A 19,445-nucleotide genomic window follows, 5' to 3' on the forward strand; every position below is an offset into this window, starting at 1 on the left:
GCTGTCAACCTAACCCATGTTGAGCTTCCTGCATGTCGACCTTAAGTCATGTCGACCAAAATGCATGTCGACCTAATAGTGTCGACCTAATGCTTGTCGACTATCATGCTGGTGACCCAGTGTCCGTATCCCGTTTGTCTGATGCTGACTCAGGGGGAGATTATTTATTGGGGTTTTTAACGCATTTTGGGATGCTCTAAGCATCCCCCGCCGAGTTATCGCAGCGAAGGCATCGCCAGAAAAATCTGGTGATGCCTTATAGAACCCTATGGGCTTCTACCGCACCGACCCCTGCCGCCCTGCACCGACCCCCCCTCGCCTGTGAACAGAGCTGTGCTGCCCAGACCTGTGACCTCCTCCCTGCACTATGTTCCTGTTCCGGGAGCAGGGAGGAGGAGAGCCCGGCGCAGCAGCAGAAGCAGCGCCGGGTGTGGGAGGGAGGGGGGAGCAGCTGGGACCCGATGGGACCCGGCGACTCTCACCACAAAGGACAGCTCTTAACGCAAGAGCTGTCCTTTGCCATAATTATCGCATATTTTAGTGCATATGCGATAATTATGTATGCGATGGGCGGTGAAGGGGGGCGGAGCTGGGGTGCGGATGTTAGAACAACCCCCCTTAGAATCACTGCTTCTCTGCATGATGAATAACACATATTAGACGTTCAGAAAGGAGCAGGTGCCGTGATGTTTTTATTGCCCACCAAAGCAATTCAGATGAATTTTCCTGTTGGGCATAATCCAGGAATATGAATATGCGCACTCACCCATCCAGCCATTTACACCAACATAGTTTCTGGAACAAAGAGAAAAATGTATTATAAGCCAGGGATATTCAACATACGGCCCTCCAGCTGCTGGGGAACTACACATCCCAGCATGCCCTGCAGCAGTTTTAGCATTTATACCCACAGCAGCAGGATTGCTGATTGCTGTATGTGAAATACCCTGTTATATACTGTACATTGACGCAACCACCATTTCTGTGCGAAGGATGCGGTTAATGGGTTAATGGGTAGTCAGTATATTGACATCAGCATCTCGACTTGCGGCCATAAAATTGGCGCCAAAATCTCATTATCAATAAGATACATTCAATTGACAACTGATAATTAGCTAGCACAGAAGAGAGGGCACAGGGCTGGAGACTGAGGTTACCCCGGGGCCAATAAACTAGTGTTATATTCACTGAGCTGCACAGCGCCTAGGCAGCCATCAGGGGCGCCACTGGTCATTGCAGCAGCCAGGCAGGTAACAGTACAAGCAGAGACAGTACAGTTATCACACAGGGAACACATTCAAGCTGCACGGGTGCCGGAGGACTCACCGGCAGTCGGGATTCCAACAGACATTACCCCGATGTCGGAATCCCAACTGCTAAAAGCCGGACACACGGACCGCTGCTATTCTCCCTCGTGGGGGTCCACAACCACCATAGAGGGAGAATAAAAAAGGTGGTGAGCGTAGCGAGCCAATGTGCCTGCAAGGGGCTTCGTTGCGCTACCTCCCCCTCCCCCGCACTGTTTGAGTCCCCGTAGTCAGGATTCCGACGTCGGACTAATGACTGTTGGAATCCCGATTGTTTGGGTGTTATACCACATCCAAGTTGCACAGCGCCTAGGCAGCCATCAGCGGCACCACTGGTGAGTGCAGCAGCCAGGTAGGTAACAGTAAGCAAAGACAGTACAGTTATCACACAGGGCACATGTACAAAAAACATATATATATATAGAGGTTCATATTTGGCTGAGCTGCAATTAATGAATAATAATGGAATCTTGTTTTGCAGCTTGTCCCTCTGCCAAGCTGACCCCAGGAGATATCAGCGTTCTGCTGGGAACAGAGAGATCAGTGACGTGTGAGGCCGCCAATTTCTACCCCGAGCCAGCGACAATACGCTGGGTCAGATACAAAAAATTCACTCCTGATTGCGTGGCCTTAGAAGGAGGAATCTGCACCACAGCCATGGTTACTAATGGTGATGACACGTTTAATGTTACCAGCCACCTGACGTTACATCCTACAACTGTGGACGTTGATGGAGATACGTATTCATGTATTGTGGCACATCGGTCTCTAGAAACTGAGCTCAGGATTAATTTTACCCTGACAGTAACAGGTAATCTGCAATACTCACATTGGGGATGAGTAGTGGGATGGTGGAGGTGTGGCCTATTGCAGCCTATAAGCTTCCAGCTATCATTTTATTGGCTGTACTTGGAAAATTGTAGCGGCAAGCAACTTCTCCACCCATTAGAAGGTTTTATACATTTCTGCGTAGTCTCAAGGAAATAAGGTAACATCTGGTTCATAAATTGATGCAATTCAACTCTCACTTTCTGCTTATTTTTGTCTATAAAATAGTTACATAAAATGAAACCATGGGGGTAATACAGGCCTGATCGCAAGTCCATTAATTCGCACGGTGGACGATTATTGAACTACGCAAGGTGACTGACAGAAAGTAGGCATTTGGGGGTGGTCTCTGGCCGTTTCATGGATGCCAAGAAAAATGCTAGGCGTGCAAGTCAAAAATGCTGGGAGTGTCAGGGAAAATGCAGGCGTGCCCAAACGTTTTAGGGGAGGGTGTGTGACATCATTAGTAGGCCGGATATGCCATCGAGTACAGGGGCAAACGCAGGATTTTCAGAAGGGGGTTTCCAGAGGGGCGGAGCAAAGCACGGAGATGGGCACTTAGGTGACCCAGTATATGCCGGGTCAGTTAAAGTATTATAGATAGACCAAATGTATATAAATAATAATAATAAAAAAAATAATATATATATATATATATATATATATACACACACACACATATATACATACATATACATACATATATATACATACAGGGGCGTCAACAGCAGTGTAGACCCTTGGGCATAGCAATGTATTGGGGCCCCTACCGATCCTCCAGCGGTAGAGGTGGGGGAAGCTTTGATGTCCCACGGGTGGTAGGGGGTATTATATCAACCGCTCAGCATGTAGGGCCTGGATCAGTAATTTCCACTAATTACCCCTTTACTGCACAGATGGTGGGAGATAGGGTGGGAGAAGAGGGCATTGGTCTGAATGAAGTTGCCCTAAAACATAACTTCCAGGGTGGTAGAAGATGTTTAATATGCAGAGGAGGGGTGTATAGTGGAGTGGGCTTATCCATAATTTTGTGGTGGGAAGACAGCTTGCTTGACTGCAGATATCTCCAGTTCCCAGAAATAGATTTCTTAGATTTTATGGAATTAAAAACTAGAGAATCCCACCTACCAAATGGTATTGGGGACTAGGGGATTAGAGTTCAGGGGGCAGAGCAATCTGCCAACGAGTACATAAAACTACTTACCAGGTGTGTGGAGCTGGAGCAGTAACCAGCTGCTGGAAGGCTGATATCTCTGGTTCTGGGAACAGTAGAGACAAGCTACTAGTGTCAATGGGGGAGAGTCCCAGCTTTTGGAATATACCCTCAGAAAAACTCTAAGTCAGACAGAACCTGAAATATATGACTGGGAAGGACAATTAACAGGCTTGGATGAGGACCACTGCTTTGAAGTCAGATATCTCCGGTTTGCAGGGGCCGATTTTTAAAATTCTTGTACCCATGGAAAGAGGGGACACTCAGCATTCAGCCTAGGGCCCTTAAACTCCTGGGGGGGTTTCTGGTTACTCAGAAACCCCCCCCCCTGAGTGCGCCACTGGAGTAAGCCAAACTTTCTGGGTGAGGGGTGCATTAGTGGAACGATCACTACCCAGATTTTCCATTAAAAGGTCACAGCCTCTGAGGTAACAGAACTGCAGGGATTGTGAGTGGGCTCTAGAAGTATCCAACTCTTCCTCTACACCCCAAAAATCATTATATACAGGTCATCTAAGTGTCGTCCTCACTGTCTGACCAAGAATCATTCATTACAGCATTGTAGCCCCCTACTTCAACAGCGTTCCTCAGCAAAATCCCAAAATACCTGAGATTAAATCAGCTGGAATACATTATGGCCCTTATTCGGATCTGATCGCAGTACAAATTTGTTCTCAAAATGGGCAAAACAATGTGCCCTGCAGGTGGGAGTTAAATTTGGGTAGGGTGTGTTGAAACTGAAATCTCAATTGCAGTGTAAAAATAATGCAGCCAGTATTTACCCTGCACAGAAACAAAATAACTCACACAAATCGAACTCTCTCTGCACATGTTACATCTGCCCCCCTGCAGTGCACATGGTTTTGCTCATTTTGAGAACAAATTTGTACTGAGATCAGATCTGAATAAGGGCCTATATCCTTTATGAACACCAGGCAACCTTCCCCTGTACAGCAATTACCACATACATGGGGTCATGACGAGAGGCCCTGGCGGGGGACTTTAGCGGTCATGACACCACCTGGAATCATTTACAAATTGAATTCACTCTTTGAAACTGCCCTGCGCCTCAGCTTTCATAAGTGGCACTGGTTCTCCCCCCATCGATGGCAAAAGTATTCAACATCAGCCATAAACCATCGATGATTTTGGATCATCGATGGTCGATGGCCATCCCTACTCTGCAACTTTTTCCTAAGTCCCCCTGCTAGTGGCCAAACCTAACACCGCCTCCCTTCCCCAGCCTAACACATACCCTCTTGCATACTTTCGATCAGGATACTCTCAGTCAGAATTTTGGTGTCTGCATCCTCCTAGATGACCCTGTACTGGGTAGTGGAGTAGACCCACCAGTCACAAGCTTTATCGAACTTCTCATTGTTAATAGTGTTTGAAGTTCTTCAGCGTTTCCTTGGACCATTTCATGCCTAGAAACTCTAGGCATTTGTAACAGCAAATTTAATGTTTGTAACATTCATTAATTTTCAGGTGATTATTGTGTTCTTTGTACTTACAGAGCGAGAAGATAGCACTGGCGCAATTGTTGGAGCTATGGCTGGAACACTTATCTCTACATTACTTGTGGTTTCAGCCATTCTTCTTTACTATAAACGGTTTAAGAAAGGTAAGAACACTGTCATGAATATTATACACTGTCTACATTGTACGTTTCAGGGTATGGGTAAAAAACGGACCCAGACAAGCCCCCGGACCACCGGACATCAAAATCTGCAGTCCGGAGCTTGTAGTATCCGGTCTGGAGGGTGTCCCTTCCTGGGGGTGTCCTGTCCGGGGGGCTTGATGTGACACCTGTAACCAGGGAGAGGAGGAGGGGGAGAATAAAGCCGCCCTGTATGGTCCGGGCATGTAGCAAAAACCGGAACGGTCTGGACCACATGGAGAGGCTGTAATCTCCCCTTCCCTATGTCCCTGGTGACATCTATCACAGGCATCCCCCCGGACAAGACACCCCCAGGACGGGACCCCCCCCCCCGGACACTACAAGCTCCGGGCTGCAGATTTTGATGTCCAGTCCGGTGGTCTGTGGTCTTGTCTGGGTCCGGTTTTTACATAGTCCCGGTGGCCCGTTACTAATGCGTAATAGGGGGCAGCTAGTGTTTGGGAAGACCGTACATTGGCCCTTATTCTAGTTGATTCGGACGGATGCGACAGGAACCGAGTGTTCTTAGCCCCGCCTACTGTACGGATCACTCACACCGTCCAAAGGCGGTAAGATGCCGAGCGTACGGACCTGTGAACAACTCCTCCATCTGTGGGAACCTCCCCCAACCTCCGATGGTCACCGACCATCGAATGCTAGACCGAGCGGTCAGACAGCTCCGAGTGCTCCAGACCACTCAGACATTTTTCCGTATGAAAGCAGGGATATGGGCGGGCAGCTGGCATCCGGCTATGTCATATGTCCGCCCCCCACACATGCGTCACGGCTGCATTACCATACGTACGCCCAGTGGTTTCATGGGAACGCCCATGAAACGCGGGGCGTACGCTTATGGTAATGAGCCCAAACAGCCCTTCACGCCCCTCTCCACCTCCTGTGTGATTGTTTTCTGCACGGACCTCACTCCGTGTTCGGACGTGCGAGGCGTTCGCACATGCGCAGATACCAAACATCGGCTGTCCGACCGCACACGGAGCTGTCCGACTCAACCAGAATAAGGGCCATTATACAGTTTCTCCCCTGTTATACAGAACTGCAAATGGTACTACTGTATTTTTGTACTTTCTAAATGCTCATCATTTATTATTTGCATTATACAGTATATATATTTATTTCCCGCAGTCCCTCCCAGTGTTTCTCAGATTTCGGGCAATGAGGAGATGACTGACATGACCAGGACGACCCTCACCTGTCAGATCACGGGCTTCAGGCCCAATGACATTGACATCATTGTACGTCTGTGTCGAGGAGAGAAGACGATTGATCTCCACACCTGGAGTTCCCGAGACCCCACTCCCCCAGCCCACATGACGGGAGATGACGGCACTGAGGGCGACCAGGTGGTTATACCGTTAGAGGAATCCCAGGTGCTGATTAATGGGGCCGCAAATCACGAGGAGAGACCCCTACAGCTGGTATTGGTTCCTGTTATAAAGACCAGCAGACTCGGTACTTCCAGCTGTCAGTGTTCTCTCCATATAACTCCCAGCATTGCTGAAGATAACGGAGCAGTACTGTCTGTACATGTAAAGCACCCGGCTCTGACGTCACCGATCCCTAAACAGAGGACACTGAGCGTCATTGGTGGTAAGGTTCTTCTCTGATAGATCTCATTTAGTGGAGTGACGTGCTATTATATTGTCACTTGTGTGCGGATCTATAACATACAGCACTTATACAGAGATGCGGGTAACTGTATGGGGTGTGTAGTTTCACAACAGCTGAGAGGACTGCAGTCTGCTCTAAATGGTTAGGACGGCAGACAAAAAGTAGGGTTTGGGGCTGTGAGAGTCCACGATAAGTGAAAAACTAGGAGGTGGGGCGAGGGGGGAGTGAGGAGGTGGGGGACAACGTTGGGAACCGGGGGCGAGGTGGTTGAAGGGGACCGGTGGCTGGCGGGGGCTGCGATTAGACCGCCAGCCCCTGCAAAGATTAAAGGCTCGCCATCTGTAACTATACTTTGGCAATAATTCATTGTTTCATTGTCTCCTAGTTCCGCCTAGACTGATAACAATAATGGCTCCTGAGCGCTTCATACACAATGAGCCGGTGACGATGACCTGTCCCATTAATGGATATAAACCCAGAGCTTTGTCTATCTCCTGGCTGAGGAAGGATCAGCACCGGGAAACAGAACTTTTAATGTGGGAAGGTTCCCCGATCAGGATCCTGGATGACCGTTACTTACACGATGTGAAGGAGATCGAACACGATGATAAATCTTACACCTGTATCAGTTCTTTGCGGATAAAACCAAATGTGACTGAAGATCAAGGAGTGACATACATTTGTAGGACCCATCACCCGGCCACAGGGCAGACCGCAGAGCAAGTACTGGACAAGGTGGTTACCGGTGAGTGCTATCCTACTGAATATGTACCATGCACATTATAATACTTGGCCACCTTTTAAAATACCTATCTGGGAGAAGCTAGAGAGGTGAAGTGGCACTCGTCTTTCTGGGCGGTGCCAAGTGGGCATGTCACACCTCCATGATGGAGATTATCACCAATCATGGGTTCTCCGGGTTGGAATGGTGTGAAAAATCAGGTGAAAAATGTAAAATCGTATGTCGTTAATATATCTCACCTCCTCTTACCCTTACTGACTGTACTGTGTGATATCTCCTCTTATCCTTACTGACTGTACTGTGTGATATCTCATCTCCTCTTATCCTTACTGACTGTACTGTGTGATATCTCATCTCCTCTTATCCTTACTGACTGTACTGTGTGATATCTCATCTCCTCTTATCCTTACTGACTGTACTGTGTGATATCTCATCTCCTCTTATCCTTACTGACTGTACTGTGTAATATCTCCTCTTATCCTTACTGACTGTACTGTGTGATATCTCCTCTTATCCTTACTGACTGTACTGTGTGATATCTCCTCTTATCCTTACTGACTGTACTGTGTGATATCTCCTCTTATCCTTACTGACTGTACTGTGTGATATCTCCTCTTATCCTTACTGACTACTGTGTGATATCTCCTCTTATCCTTACTGACTGTACTGTGTGATATCTCATCTCCTCTTATCCTTACTGACTGTACTGTGTGATATCTCACCTCCTCTTATCCTTACTGACTGCACTGTGTGATATCTCATCTCCTCTTATCATTACTGACTGTAATGTTTGATATCTCATCTCCTCTTATCCTTACTGACTGTACTGTGTGATATCTCATCTCCTCTTATCCTTACTGACTGTACTGTGTGATACCTCCTCTTATCCTTACTGACTGTACTGTGTGATATCTCACCTCCTCTTATCCTTACTGACTGTAATGTGTGATATCTCATCTCCTCTTATCCTTACTGACTGTACTGTGTGATATCTCATCTCCTCTTATCCTTACTGACTGTAATGTGTGATATCTCACCTCCTCTTATCCTTACTGACTGTAATGTGTGATGATCTCACCTCCTCTTATCCTTACTGACTGTACTGTATGATATCTCATCTCCTCTTATCCTTACTGACTGTACTGTGTGATATCTCCTCTTATCCTTACTGACTGTACTGTGTGATATCTCATCTCCTCTTATCCTTACTGACTGTACTGTGTGATATCTCACCTCCTCTTATCCTTACTGACTGCACTGTGTGATATCTCATCTCCTCTTATCCTTACTGACTGTAATGTTTGATATCTCATCTCCTCTTATCCTTACTGACTGTACTGTGTGATATCTCATCTCCTCTTATCCTTACTGACTGTACTGTGTGATACCTCCTCTTATCCTTACTGACTGTACTGTGTGATACCTCCTCTTATCCTTACTGACTGTAATGTGTGATATCTCATCTCCTCTTATCCTTACTGACTGTACTGTGTGATATCTCATCTCCTCTTATCCTTACTGACTGTAATGTGTGATATCTCACCTCCTCTTATCCTTACTGACTGTAATGTGTGATATCTCACCTCCTCTTATCCTTACTGACTGCACTGTGTGATATCTCACCTCCTCTTATCCTTACTGACTGTACTGTGTGATATCTCACCTCCTCTTATCCTTTCTGACTGCACTGTGTGATATCTCATCTCCTCTTATCCTTACTGACTGTACTGTGTGATATCTCACCTTCTCTTATCCTTACTGACTGTACTGTGTGATATCTCACCTCCTCTTATCCTTTCTGACTGCACTGTGTGATATCTCACCTCCTCTTATCCTTACTGACTGCACTGTGTGATATCTCATCTCCTCTTATCCGTACTGACTGCACTGTGTGATATCTCCTCCTCGTATCCTTACGGACTGTACTGTGTGATATCTCACCTCCTCTTATCCTTACTGACTGTACCGTGTGATATCTCATCTCCTCTTATCCTTACTGACTGCACTGTGTGATATCTAATCTCCTCTTATCCTTTTTGACTGTACTGTGTGATATCTCCTCCTCGTATCCTTACGGACTGTACTGTGTGATATCTTACCTCCTCTTATCCTTACTGACTGTACTGTGTGATATCTCACCTCCTCTTATCCTTTCTGACTGTACTGTGTGATATCTCATCTCCTCTTATCCTTTCTGACTGTACTGTGTGATATCTCATCTCCTCTTATCCTTACTGACTGTACTGTGTGATATCACCTCCTCTTATCCTTACTGATGGTACCGTGTGATATCTCATCTCCTCTTATCCTTACTGACTGTACTGTGTGATATCTCCTCCTCGTATCCTTACGGACTGTACTGTGTGATATCTCACCTCCTCTTATCCTTACTGACTGTACTGTGTGATATCTCATCTCCTCTTATCCTTACGGACTGTACTGTGTGATATCTCACCTCCTCTTATCCTTTCTGACAGCACTGTGTGATATCTCATCTCCTCTTATCCTTACTGACTGTACTGTGTGATATCTCACCTCCTCTTATCCTTTCTGACAGCACTGTGTGATATCTCATCTTCTCTTATCCTTTCTGACTGTACTGTGTGATATCTCACCACCTCTTATCCTTATGGACTGTACTGTGTGATATCTCACCTCCTCTTATCCTTACTGACTGTACTGTGTGATATCTCATCTCCTCTTATCCTTTCTGACAGCACTGTGTGATATCTCATCTCCTCTTATCCTTACTGACTGTACTGTGTGATATCTCACCTCCTCTTATCCTTATGGACTGTACTGTGTGATATCTCATCTCGTCTTATCCTTACTAATTGTAGCATGTGATATCTCATCTTCTCTTATCCTTTCTGACTGTACTGTGTGATATCTCACCACCTCTTATCCTTATGGACTGTACTGTGTGATATCTCATCTCCTCTTATCCTTTCTGACTGCACTGTGTGATATCTCATCTCCTCTTATCCTTACTGACTGTACTGTGTGATATCTCATCTCCTCTTATCCTTACTGACTGTACTGTGTGATATCTCCTCCTCCTATCCTTATGGACTGTACTGTGTGATATCTCATCTCCTCTTATCCTTACTGACTGTACTGTGTGATATCTTATCTCCTCTTATCCTTACTGACTGTACTGTGTGATATCTCCTCTTATCCTTACTGACTGTACTGTGTGATATCTCACCTTCTCTTATCCTTTCTGACTGTACTGTGTGATATCTCATCTCCTCTTATCCTTACTGACTGTACTGTGTGATATCTCATCTCGTCTTATCCTTACTTTTTGTACCATGTGATATCTCATCTTCTCTTATCCTTTCTGACTGTACTGTGTGATATCTCACCACCTCTTATCCTTATGGACTGTACTGTGTGATATCTCATCTCCTCTTATCCTTTCTGACTGTACTGTGTGATATCTTACCTCCTCCTATCCTTATGGACTGTAATGTGTGATATCTCATCTCCTCTTATCCTTACTGACTGTACTGTGTGATATCTTATCTCCTATTATCCTTACTGACTGTACTGTGTGATATCTCCTCTTATCCTTACTGACTGTACTGTGTGATATCTCACCTTCTCTTATCCTTTCTGACTGTACTGTGTGATATCTCATCTCCTCTTATCCTTACTGAATGTACCGTGTGATATCTCATCTCCTCTTATCCTTACTGACTGTAATGTGTGATATCTCACCTCCTCTTATCCTTACTGACTGCACTGTGTGATATCTCACCTCCTCTTATCCTTACTGACTGTACTGTGTGATATCTCACCTCCTCTTATCCTTTCTGACTGCACTGTGTGATATCTCATCTCCTCTTATCCTTACTGACTGTACTGTGTGATATCTCATCTCCTCTTATCCTTACTCACTGTAATGTGTGATATCTCACCTCCTCTTATCCTTACTGACTGCACTGTGTGATATCTCACCTCCTCTTATCCTTACTGACTGTACTGTGTGATATCTCATCTCCTCTTATCCTTACTGACTGTAATGTGTGATATCTCACCTCCTCTTATCCTTACTGACTGCACTGTGTGATATCTCATCTCCTCTTATCCGTACTGACTGCACTGTGTGATATCTCCTCCTCGTATCCTTACGGACTGTACTGTGTGATATCTCACCTCCTCTTATCCTTACTGACTGTAATGTGTGATATCTCATCTCCTCTTATCCTTTTTGACTGTACTGTGTGATATCTCCTCCTCGTATCCTTATTGACTGCACTGTGTGATATCTCATCTCATCTTATCCTTTTTGACTGTACTGTGTGATATCTCCTCCTCGTATCCTTACGGACTGTACTGTGTGATATCTCACCTCCTCTTATCCTTTCTGACTGTACTGTGTGATATCTCATCTCCTCTTATCCTTACTGACTGTACTGTGTGATATCTCCTCCTCCTATCCTTATGGACTGTACTGTGTGATATCTCATCTCCTCTTATCCTTACTGACTGTACTGTGTGATATCTTATCTCCTCTTATCCTTACTGACTGTACTGTGTGATATCTCCTCTTATCCTTACTGACTGTACTGTGTGATATCTCACCTTCTCTTATCTTTTCTGACTGTACTGTGTGATATCTCATCTCCTCTTATCCTTACTGACTGTACTGTGTGATATCTCACCTCCTCTTATCCTTATGGACTGTACTGTGTGATATCTCATCTCGTCTTATCCTTACTGATTGTACCATGTGATATCTCATCTTCTCTTATCCTTTCTGACTGTACTGTGTGATATCTCATCTCCTCTTATCCTTACTGACTGTACTGTGTGATATCTTACCTCCTCCTATCCTTATGGACTGTAATGTGTGATATCTCATCTCCTCTTATCCTTACTGACTGTACTGTGTGATATCTTATCTCCTCTTATCCTTACTGACTGTACTGTGTGATATCTCCTCTTATCCTTACTGACTGTACTGTGTGATATCTCACCTTCTCTTATCCTTTCTGACTGTACTGTGTGATATCTCATCTCCTCTTATCCTTACTGAATGTACCGTGTGATATCTCATCTCCTCTTATCCTTACTGACTGTAATGTGTGATATCTCACCTCCTCTTATCATTACTGACTGCACTGTGTGATATCTCACCTCCTCTTATCCTTACTGACTGTACTGTGTGATATCTCACCTCCTCTTATCCTTTCTGACTGTACTGTGTGATATCTCACCTCCTCCTATCCTTATGGACTGTAATGTGTGATATCTCATCTCCTCTTATCCTTACTGACTGTACTGTGTGATATCTTATCTCCTCTTATCCTTACTGACTGTACTGTGTGATATCTCCTCTTATCCTTACTGACTGTACTGTGTGATATCTCACCTTCTCTTATCCTTTCTGACTGTACTGTGTGATATCTCATCTCCTCTTATCCTTACTGAATGTACCGTGTGATATCTCATCTCCTCTTATCCTTACTGACTGTAATGTGTGATATCTCACCTCCTCTTATCCTTACTGACTGCACTGTGTGATATCTCACCTCCTCTTATCCTTACTGACTGTACTGTGTGATATCTCACCTCCTCTTATCCTTTCTGACTGCACTGTGTGATATCTCATCTCCTCTTATCCTTACTGACTGTAATGTGTGATATCTCACCTCCTCTTATCCTTACTGACTGTAATGTGTGATATCTCACCTCCTCTTATCCTTACTGACTGCACTGTGTGATATCTCACCTCCTCTTATCCTTACTGACTGTACTGTGTGATATCTCATCTCCTCTTATCCTTACTGACTGTACTGTGTGATATCTCACCTCCTCTTATCCTTACTGACTGCACTGTGTGATATCTCATCTCCTCTTATCATTACTGACTGTAATGTTTGATATCTCATCTCCTCTTATCCTTACTGACTGTACTGTGTGATATCTCATCTCCTCTTATCCTTACTGACTGTACTGTGTGATACCTCCTCTTATCCTTACTGACTGTACTGTGTGATATCTCACCTCCTCTTATCCTTACTGACTGTAATGTGTGATATCTCATCTCCTCTTATCCTTACTGACTGTACTGTGTGATATCTCATCTCCTCTTATCCTTACTGACTGTAATGTGTGATATCTCACCTCCTCTTATCCTTACTGACTGTAATGTGTGATGATCTCACCTCCTCTTATCCTTACTGACTGTACTGTATGATATCTCATCTCCTCTTATCCTTACTGACTGTACTGTGTGATATCTCCTCTTATCCTTACTGACTGTACTGTGTGATATCTCATCTCCTCTTATCCTTACTGACTGTACTGTGTGATATCTCACCTCCTCTTATCCTTACTGACTGCACTGTGTGATATCTCATCTCCTCTTATCCTTACTGACTGTAATGTTTGATATCTCATCTCCTCTTATCCTTACTGACTGTACTGTGTGATATCTCATCTCCTCTTATCCTTACTGACTGTACTGTGTGATACCTCCTCTTATCCTTACTGACTGTACTGTGTGATACCTCCTCTTATCCTTACTGACTGTAATGTGTGATATCTCATCTCCTCTTATCCTTACTGACTGTACTGTGTGATATCTCATCTCCTCTTATCCTTACTGACTGTAATGTGTGATATCTCACCTCCTCTTATCCTTACTGACTGTAATGTGTGATATCTCACCTCCTCTTATCCTTACTGACTGCACTGTGTGATATCTCACCTCCTCTTATCCTTACTGACTGTACTGTGTGATATCTCACCTCCTCTTATCCTTTCTGACTGCACTGTGTGATATCTCATCTCCTCTTATCCTTACTGACTGTACTGTGTGATATCTCACCTTCTCTTATCCTTACTGACTGTACTGTGTGATATCTCACCTCCTCTTATCCTTTCTGACTGCACTGTGTGATATCTCACCTCCTCTTATCCTTACTGACTGCACTGTGTGATATCTCATCTCCTCTTATCCGTACTGACTGCACTGTGTGATATCTCCTCCTCGTATCCTTACGGACTGTACTGTGTGATATCTCACCTCCTCTTATCCTTACTGACTGTACCGTGTGATATCTCATCTCCTCTTATCCTTACTGACTGCACTGTGTGATATCTAATCTCCTCTTATCCTTTTTGACTGTACTGTGTGATATCTCCTCCTCGTATCCTTACGGACTGTACTGTGTGATATCTTACCTCCTCTTATCCTTACTGACTGTACTGTGTGATATCTCACCTCCTCTTATCCTTTCTGACTGTACTGTGTGATATCTCATCTCCTCTTATCCTTTCTGACTGTACTGTGTGATATCTCATCTCCTCTTATCCTTACTGACTGTACTGTGTGATATCACCTCCTCTTATCCTTACTGATGGTACCGTGTGATATCTCATCTCCTCTTATCCTTACTGACTGTACTGTGTGATATCTCCTCCTCGTATCCTTACGGACTGTACTGTGTGATATCTCACCTCCTCTTATCCTTACTGACTGTACTGTGTGATATCTCATCTCCTCTTATCCTTACGGACTGTACTGTGTGATATCTCACCTCCTCTTATCCTTTCTGACAGCACTGTGTGATATCTCATCTCCTCTTATCCTTACTGACTGTACTGTGTGATATCTCACCTCCTCTTATCCTTTCTGACAGCACTGTGTGATATCTCATCTTCTCTTATCCTTTCTGACTGTACTGTGTGATATCTCACCACCTCTTATCCTTATGGACTGTACTGTGTGATATCTCACCTCCTCTTATCCTTACTGACTGTACTGTGTGATATCTCATCTCCTCTTATCCTTTCTGACAGCACTGTGTGATATCTCATCTCCTCTTATCCTTACTGACTGTACTGTGTGATATCTCACCTCCTCTTATCCTTATGGACTGTACTGTGTGATATCTCATCTCGTCTTATCCTTACTAATTGTAGCATGTGATATCTCATCTTCTCTTATCCTTTCTGACTGTACTGTGTGATATCTCACCACCTCTTATCCTTATGGACTGTACTGTGTGATATCTCATCTCCTCTTATCCTTTCTGACTGCACTGTGTGATATCTCATCTCCTCTTATCCTTACTGACTGTACTGTGTGATATCTCATCTCCTCTTATCCTTACTGACTGTACTGTGTGATATCTCCTCCTCCTATCCTTATGGACTGTACTGTGTGATATCTCATCTCCTCTTATCCTTACTGACTGTACTGTGTGATATCTTATCTCCTCTTATCCTTACTGACTGTACTGTGTGATATCTCCTCTTATCCTTACTGACTGTACTGTGTGATATCTCACCTTCTCTTATCCTTTCTGACTGTACTGTGTGATATCTCATCTCCTCTTATCCTTACTGACTGTACTGTGTGATATCTCATCTCGTCTTATCCTTACTTTTTGTACCATGTGATATCTCATCTTCTCTTATCCTTTCTGACTGTACTGTGTGATATCTCACCACCTCTTATCCTTATGGACTGTACTGTGTGATATCTCATCTCCTCTTATCCTTTCTGACTGTACTGTGTGATATCTTACCTCCTCCTATCCTTATGGACTGTAATGTGTGATATCTCATCTCCTCTTATCCTTACTGACTGTACTGTGTGATATCTTATCTCCTATTATCCTTACTGACTGTACTGTGTGATATCTCCTCTTATCCTTACTGACTGTACTGTGTGATATCTCACCTTCTCTTATCCTTTCTGACTGTACTGTGTGATATCTCATCTCCTCTTATCCTTACTGAATGTACCGTGTGATATCTCATCTCCTCTTATCCTTACTGACTGTAATGTGTGATATCTCACCTCCTCTTATCCTTACTGACTGCACTGTGTGATATCTCACCTCCTCTTATCCTTACTGACTGTACTGTGTGATATCTCACCTCCTCTTATCCTTTCTGACTGCACTGTGTGATATCTCATCTCCTCTTATCCTTACTGACTGTACTGTGTGATATCTCATCTCCTCTTATCCTTACTCACTGTAATGTGTGATATCTCACCTCCTCTTATCCTTACTGACTGCACTGTGTGATATCTCACCTCCTCTTATCCTTACTGACTGTACTGTGTGATATCTCATCTCCTCTTATCCTTACTGACTGTAATGTGTGATATCTCACCTCCTCTTATCCTTACTGACTGCACTGTGTGATATCTCATCTCCTCTTATCCGTACTGACTGCACTGTGTGATATCTCCTCCTCGTATCCTTACGGACTGTACTGTGTGATATCTCACCTCCTCTTATCCTTACTGACTGTAATGTGTGATATCTCATCTCCTCTTATCCTTTTTGACTGTACTGTGTGATATCTCCTCCTCGTATCCTTATTGACTGCACTGTGTGATATCTCATCTCATCTTATCCTTTTTGACTGTACTGTGTGATATCTCCTCCTCGTATCCTTACGGACTGTACTGTGTGATATCTCACCTCCTCTTATCCTTTCTGACTGTACTGTGTGATATCTCATCTCCTCTTATCCTTACTGACTGTACTGTGTGATATCTCCTCCTCCTATCCTTATGGACTGTACTGTGTGATATCTCATCTCCTCTTATCCTTACTGACTGTACTGTGTGATATCTTATCTCCTCTTATCCTTACTGACTGTACTGTGTGATATCTCCTCTTATCCTTACTGACTGTACTGTGTGATATCTCACCTTCTCTTATCTTTTCTGACTGTACTGTGTGATATCTCATCTCCTCTTATCCTTACTGACTGTACTATGTGATATCTCACCTCCTCTTATCCTTATGGACTGTACTGTGTGATATCTCATCTCGTCTTATCCTTACTGATTGTACCATGTGATATCTCATCTTCTCTTATCCTTTCTGACTGTACTGTGTGATATCTCATCTCCTCTTATCCTTACTGACTGTACTGTGTGATATCTTACCTCCTCCTATCCTTATGGACTGTAATGTGTGATATCTCATCTCCTCTTATCCTTACTGACTGTACTGTGTGATATCTTATCTCCTCTTATCCTTACTGACTGTACTGTGTGATATCTCCTCTTATCCTTACTGACTGTACTGTGTGATATCTCACCTTCTCTTATCCTTTCTGACTGTACTGTGTGATATCTCATCTCCTCTTATCCTTACTGAATGTACCGTGTGATATCTCATCTCCTCTTATCCTTACTGACTGTAATGTGTGATATCTCACCTCCTCTTATCCTTACTGACTGCACTGTGTGATATCTCACCTCCTCTTATCCTTACTGACTGTACTGTGTGATATCTCACCTCCTCTTATCCTTTCTGACTGTACTGTGTGATATCTCACCTCCTCCTATCCTTATGGACTGTAATGTGTGATATCTCATCTCCTCTTATCCTTACTGACTGTACTGTGTGATATCTTATCTCCTCTTATCCTTACTGACTGTACTGTGTGATATCTCCTCTTATCCTTACTGACTGTACTGTGTGATATCTCACCTTCTCTTATCCTTTCTGACTGTACTGTGTGATATCTCATCTCCTCTTATCCTTACTGAATGTACCGTGTGATATCTCATCTCCTCTTATCCTTACTGACTGTAATGTGTGATATCTCACCTCCTCTTATCCTTACTGACTGCACTGTGTGATATCTCACCTCCTCTTATCCTTACTGACTGTACTGTGTGATATCTCACCTCCTCTTATCCTTTCTGACTGCACTGTGTGATATCTCATCTCCTCTTATCCTTACTGACTGTACTGTGTGATATCTCATCTCCTCTTATCCTTACTGACTGTAATGTGTGATATCTCACCTCCTCTTATCCTTACTGACTGTACTGTGTGATATCTCATCTCCTCTTATCCTTACTGACTGTACTGTGTGATATCTCATCTCCTCTTATCCTTACTGACTGTAATGTGTGATATCTCACCTCCTCTTATCCTTACTGACTGCACTGTGTGATATCTCATCTCCTCTTATCCGTACTGACTGCACTGTGTGATATCTCCTCCTCGTATCCTTACGGACTGTACTGTGTGATATCTCACCTCCTCTTATCCTTACTGACTGTACCGTGTGATATCTCATCTCCTCTTATCCTTACTGACTGTAATGTGTGATATCTCATCTCCTCTTATCCTTTTTGACTGTACTGTGTGATATCTCCTCCTCGTATCCTTACTGACTGCACTGTGTGATATCTCATCTCATCTTATCCTTTTTGACTGTACTGTGTGATATCTCCTCCTCGTATCCTTACGGACTGTACTGTGTGATATCTCACCTCCTCTTATCCTTTCTGACTGTACTGTGTGATATCTCATCTCCTCTTATCCTTTCTGACTGCACTGTGTGATATCTCATCTCCTCTTATCCTTACTGACTGTACTGTGTGATATCTCCTCCTCGTATCCTTACGGACTGTACTGTGTGATATCTCACCTCCTCTTATCCTTACTGACTGTACTGTGTGATATCTCATCTCTTCTTATCCTTACGGACTGTACTGTGTGATATCTCACCTCCTCTTATCCTTACTGACTGTACTGTGTAATATCTCATCTCCTCTTATCCTTTCTGACAGCACTGTGTGATATCTCATCTCCTCTTATCCTTACTGATTGTACCATGTGATATCTCATCTTCTCTAATCCTTTCTGACTGTACTGTGTGATATCTCACCACCTCTTATCCTTATGGACTGTACTGTGTGATATCTCACCTCCTCTTATCCTTACTGACTGTACTGTGTGATATCTCATCTCCTCTTATCCTTTCTGACAGCACTGTGTGATACCTCATCTCCTCTTATCCTTACTGACTGTACTGTGTGATATCTCACCTCCTCTTATCCTTATGGACTGTACTGTGTGATATCTCATCTCGTCTTATCCTTACTGATTGTACCATGTGATATCTCATCTCCTCTTATCCTTTCTGACTGCACTGTGTGATATCTCATCTCCTCTTATCCTTACTGACTGTACTGTGTGATATCTTACCTCCTCCTATCCTTATGGACTGTACTGTGTGATATCTCATCTCCTCTTATCCTTACTGACTGTACTGTGTGATATC

At 43.9% G+C, this 19,445-nt stretch overlaps 1 protein-coding gene across 1 annotated transcript in view; it reads left to right on the plus strand.

Annotated features, from left to right (window-relative positions):
* Window positions 1-19,445, plus strand: part of LOC146045621 (uncharacterized) — a 54,813-nt gene that overhangs the window by 22,111 nt on the left and 13,257 nt on the right. Inside the window, exons 3-6 of the mRNA XM_083164602.1 lie at window positions 1,789-2,118; window positions 4,865-4,972; window positions 6,152-6,616; window positions 7,023-7,382. Of these exons, the coding sequence (XP_083020728.1) occupies window positions 1,789-2,118; window positions 4,865-4,972; window positions 6,152-6,616; window positions 7,023-7,382 (1,263 nt within the window). The remainder of the gene's footprint in view (window positions 1-1,788; window positions 2,119-4,864; window positions 4,973-6,151; window positions 6,617-7,022; window positions 7,383-19,445) is intronic.

Source organism: Crinia signifera, chromosome 11 (assembly GCF_055691185.1).
Source record: "Crinia signifera chromosome 11, ASM5569118v1, whole genome shotgun sequence".
Lineage (NCBI taxonomy): Eukaryota > Metazoa > Chordata > Amphibia > Anura > Myobatrachidae > Crinia > Crinia signifera.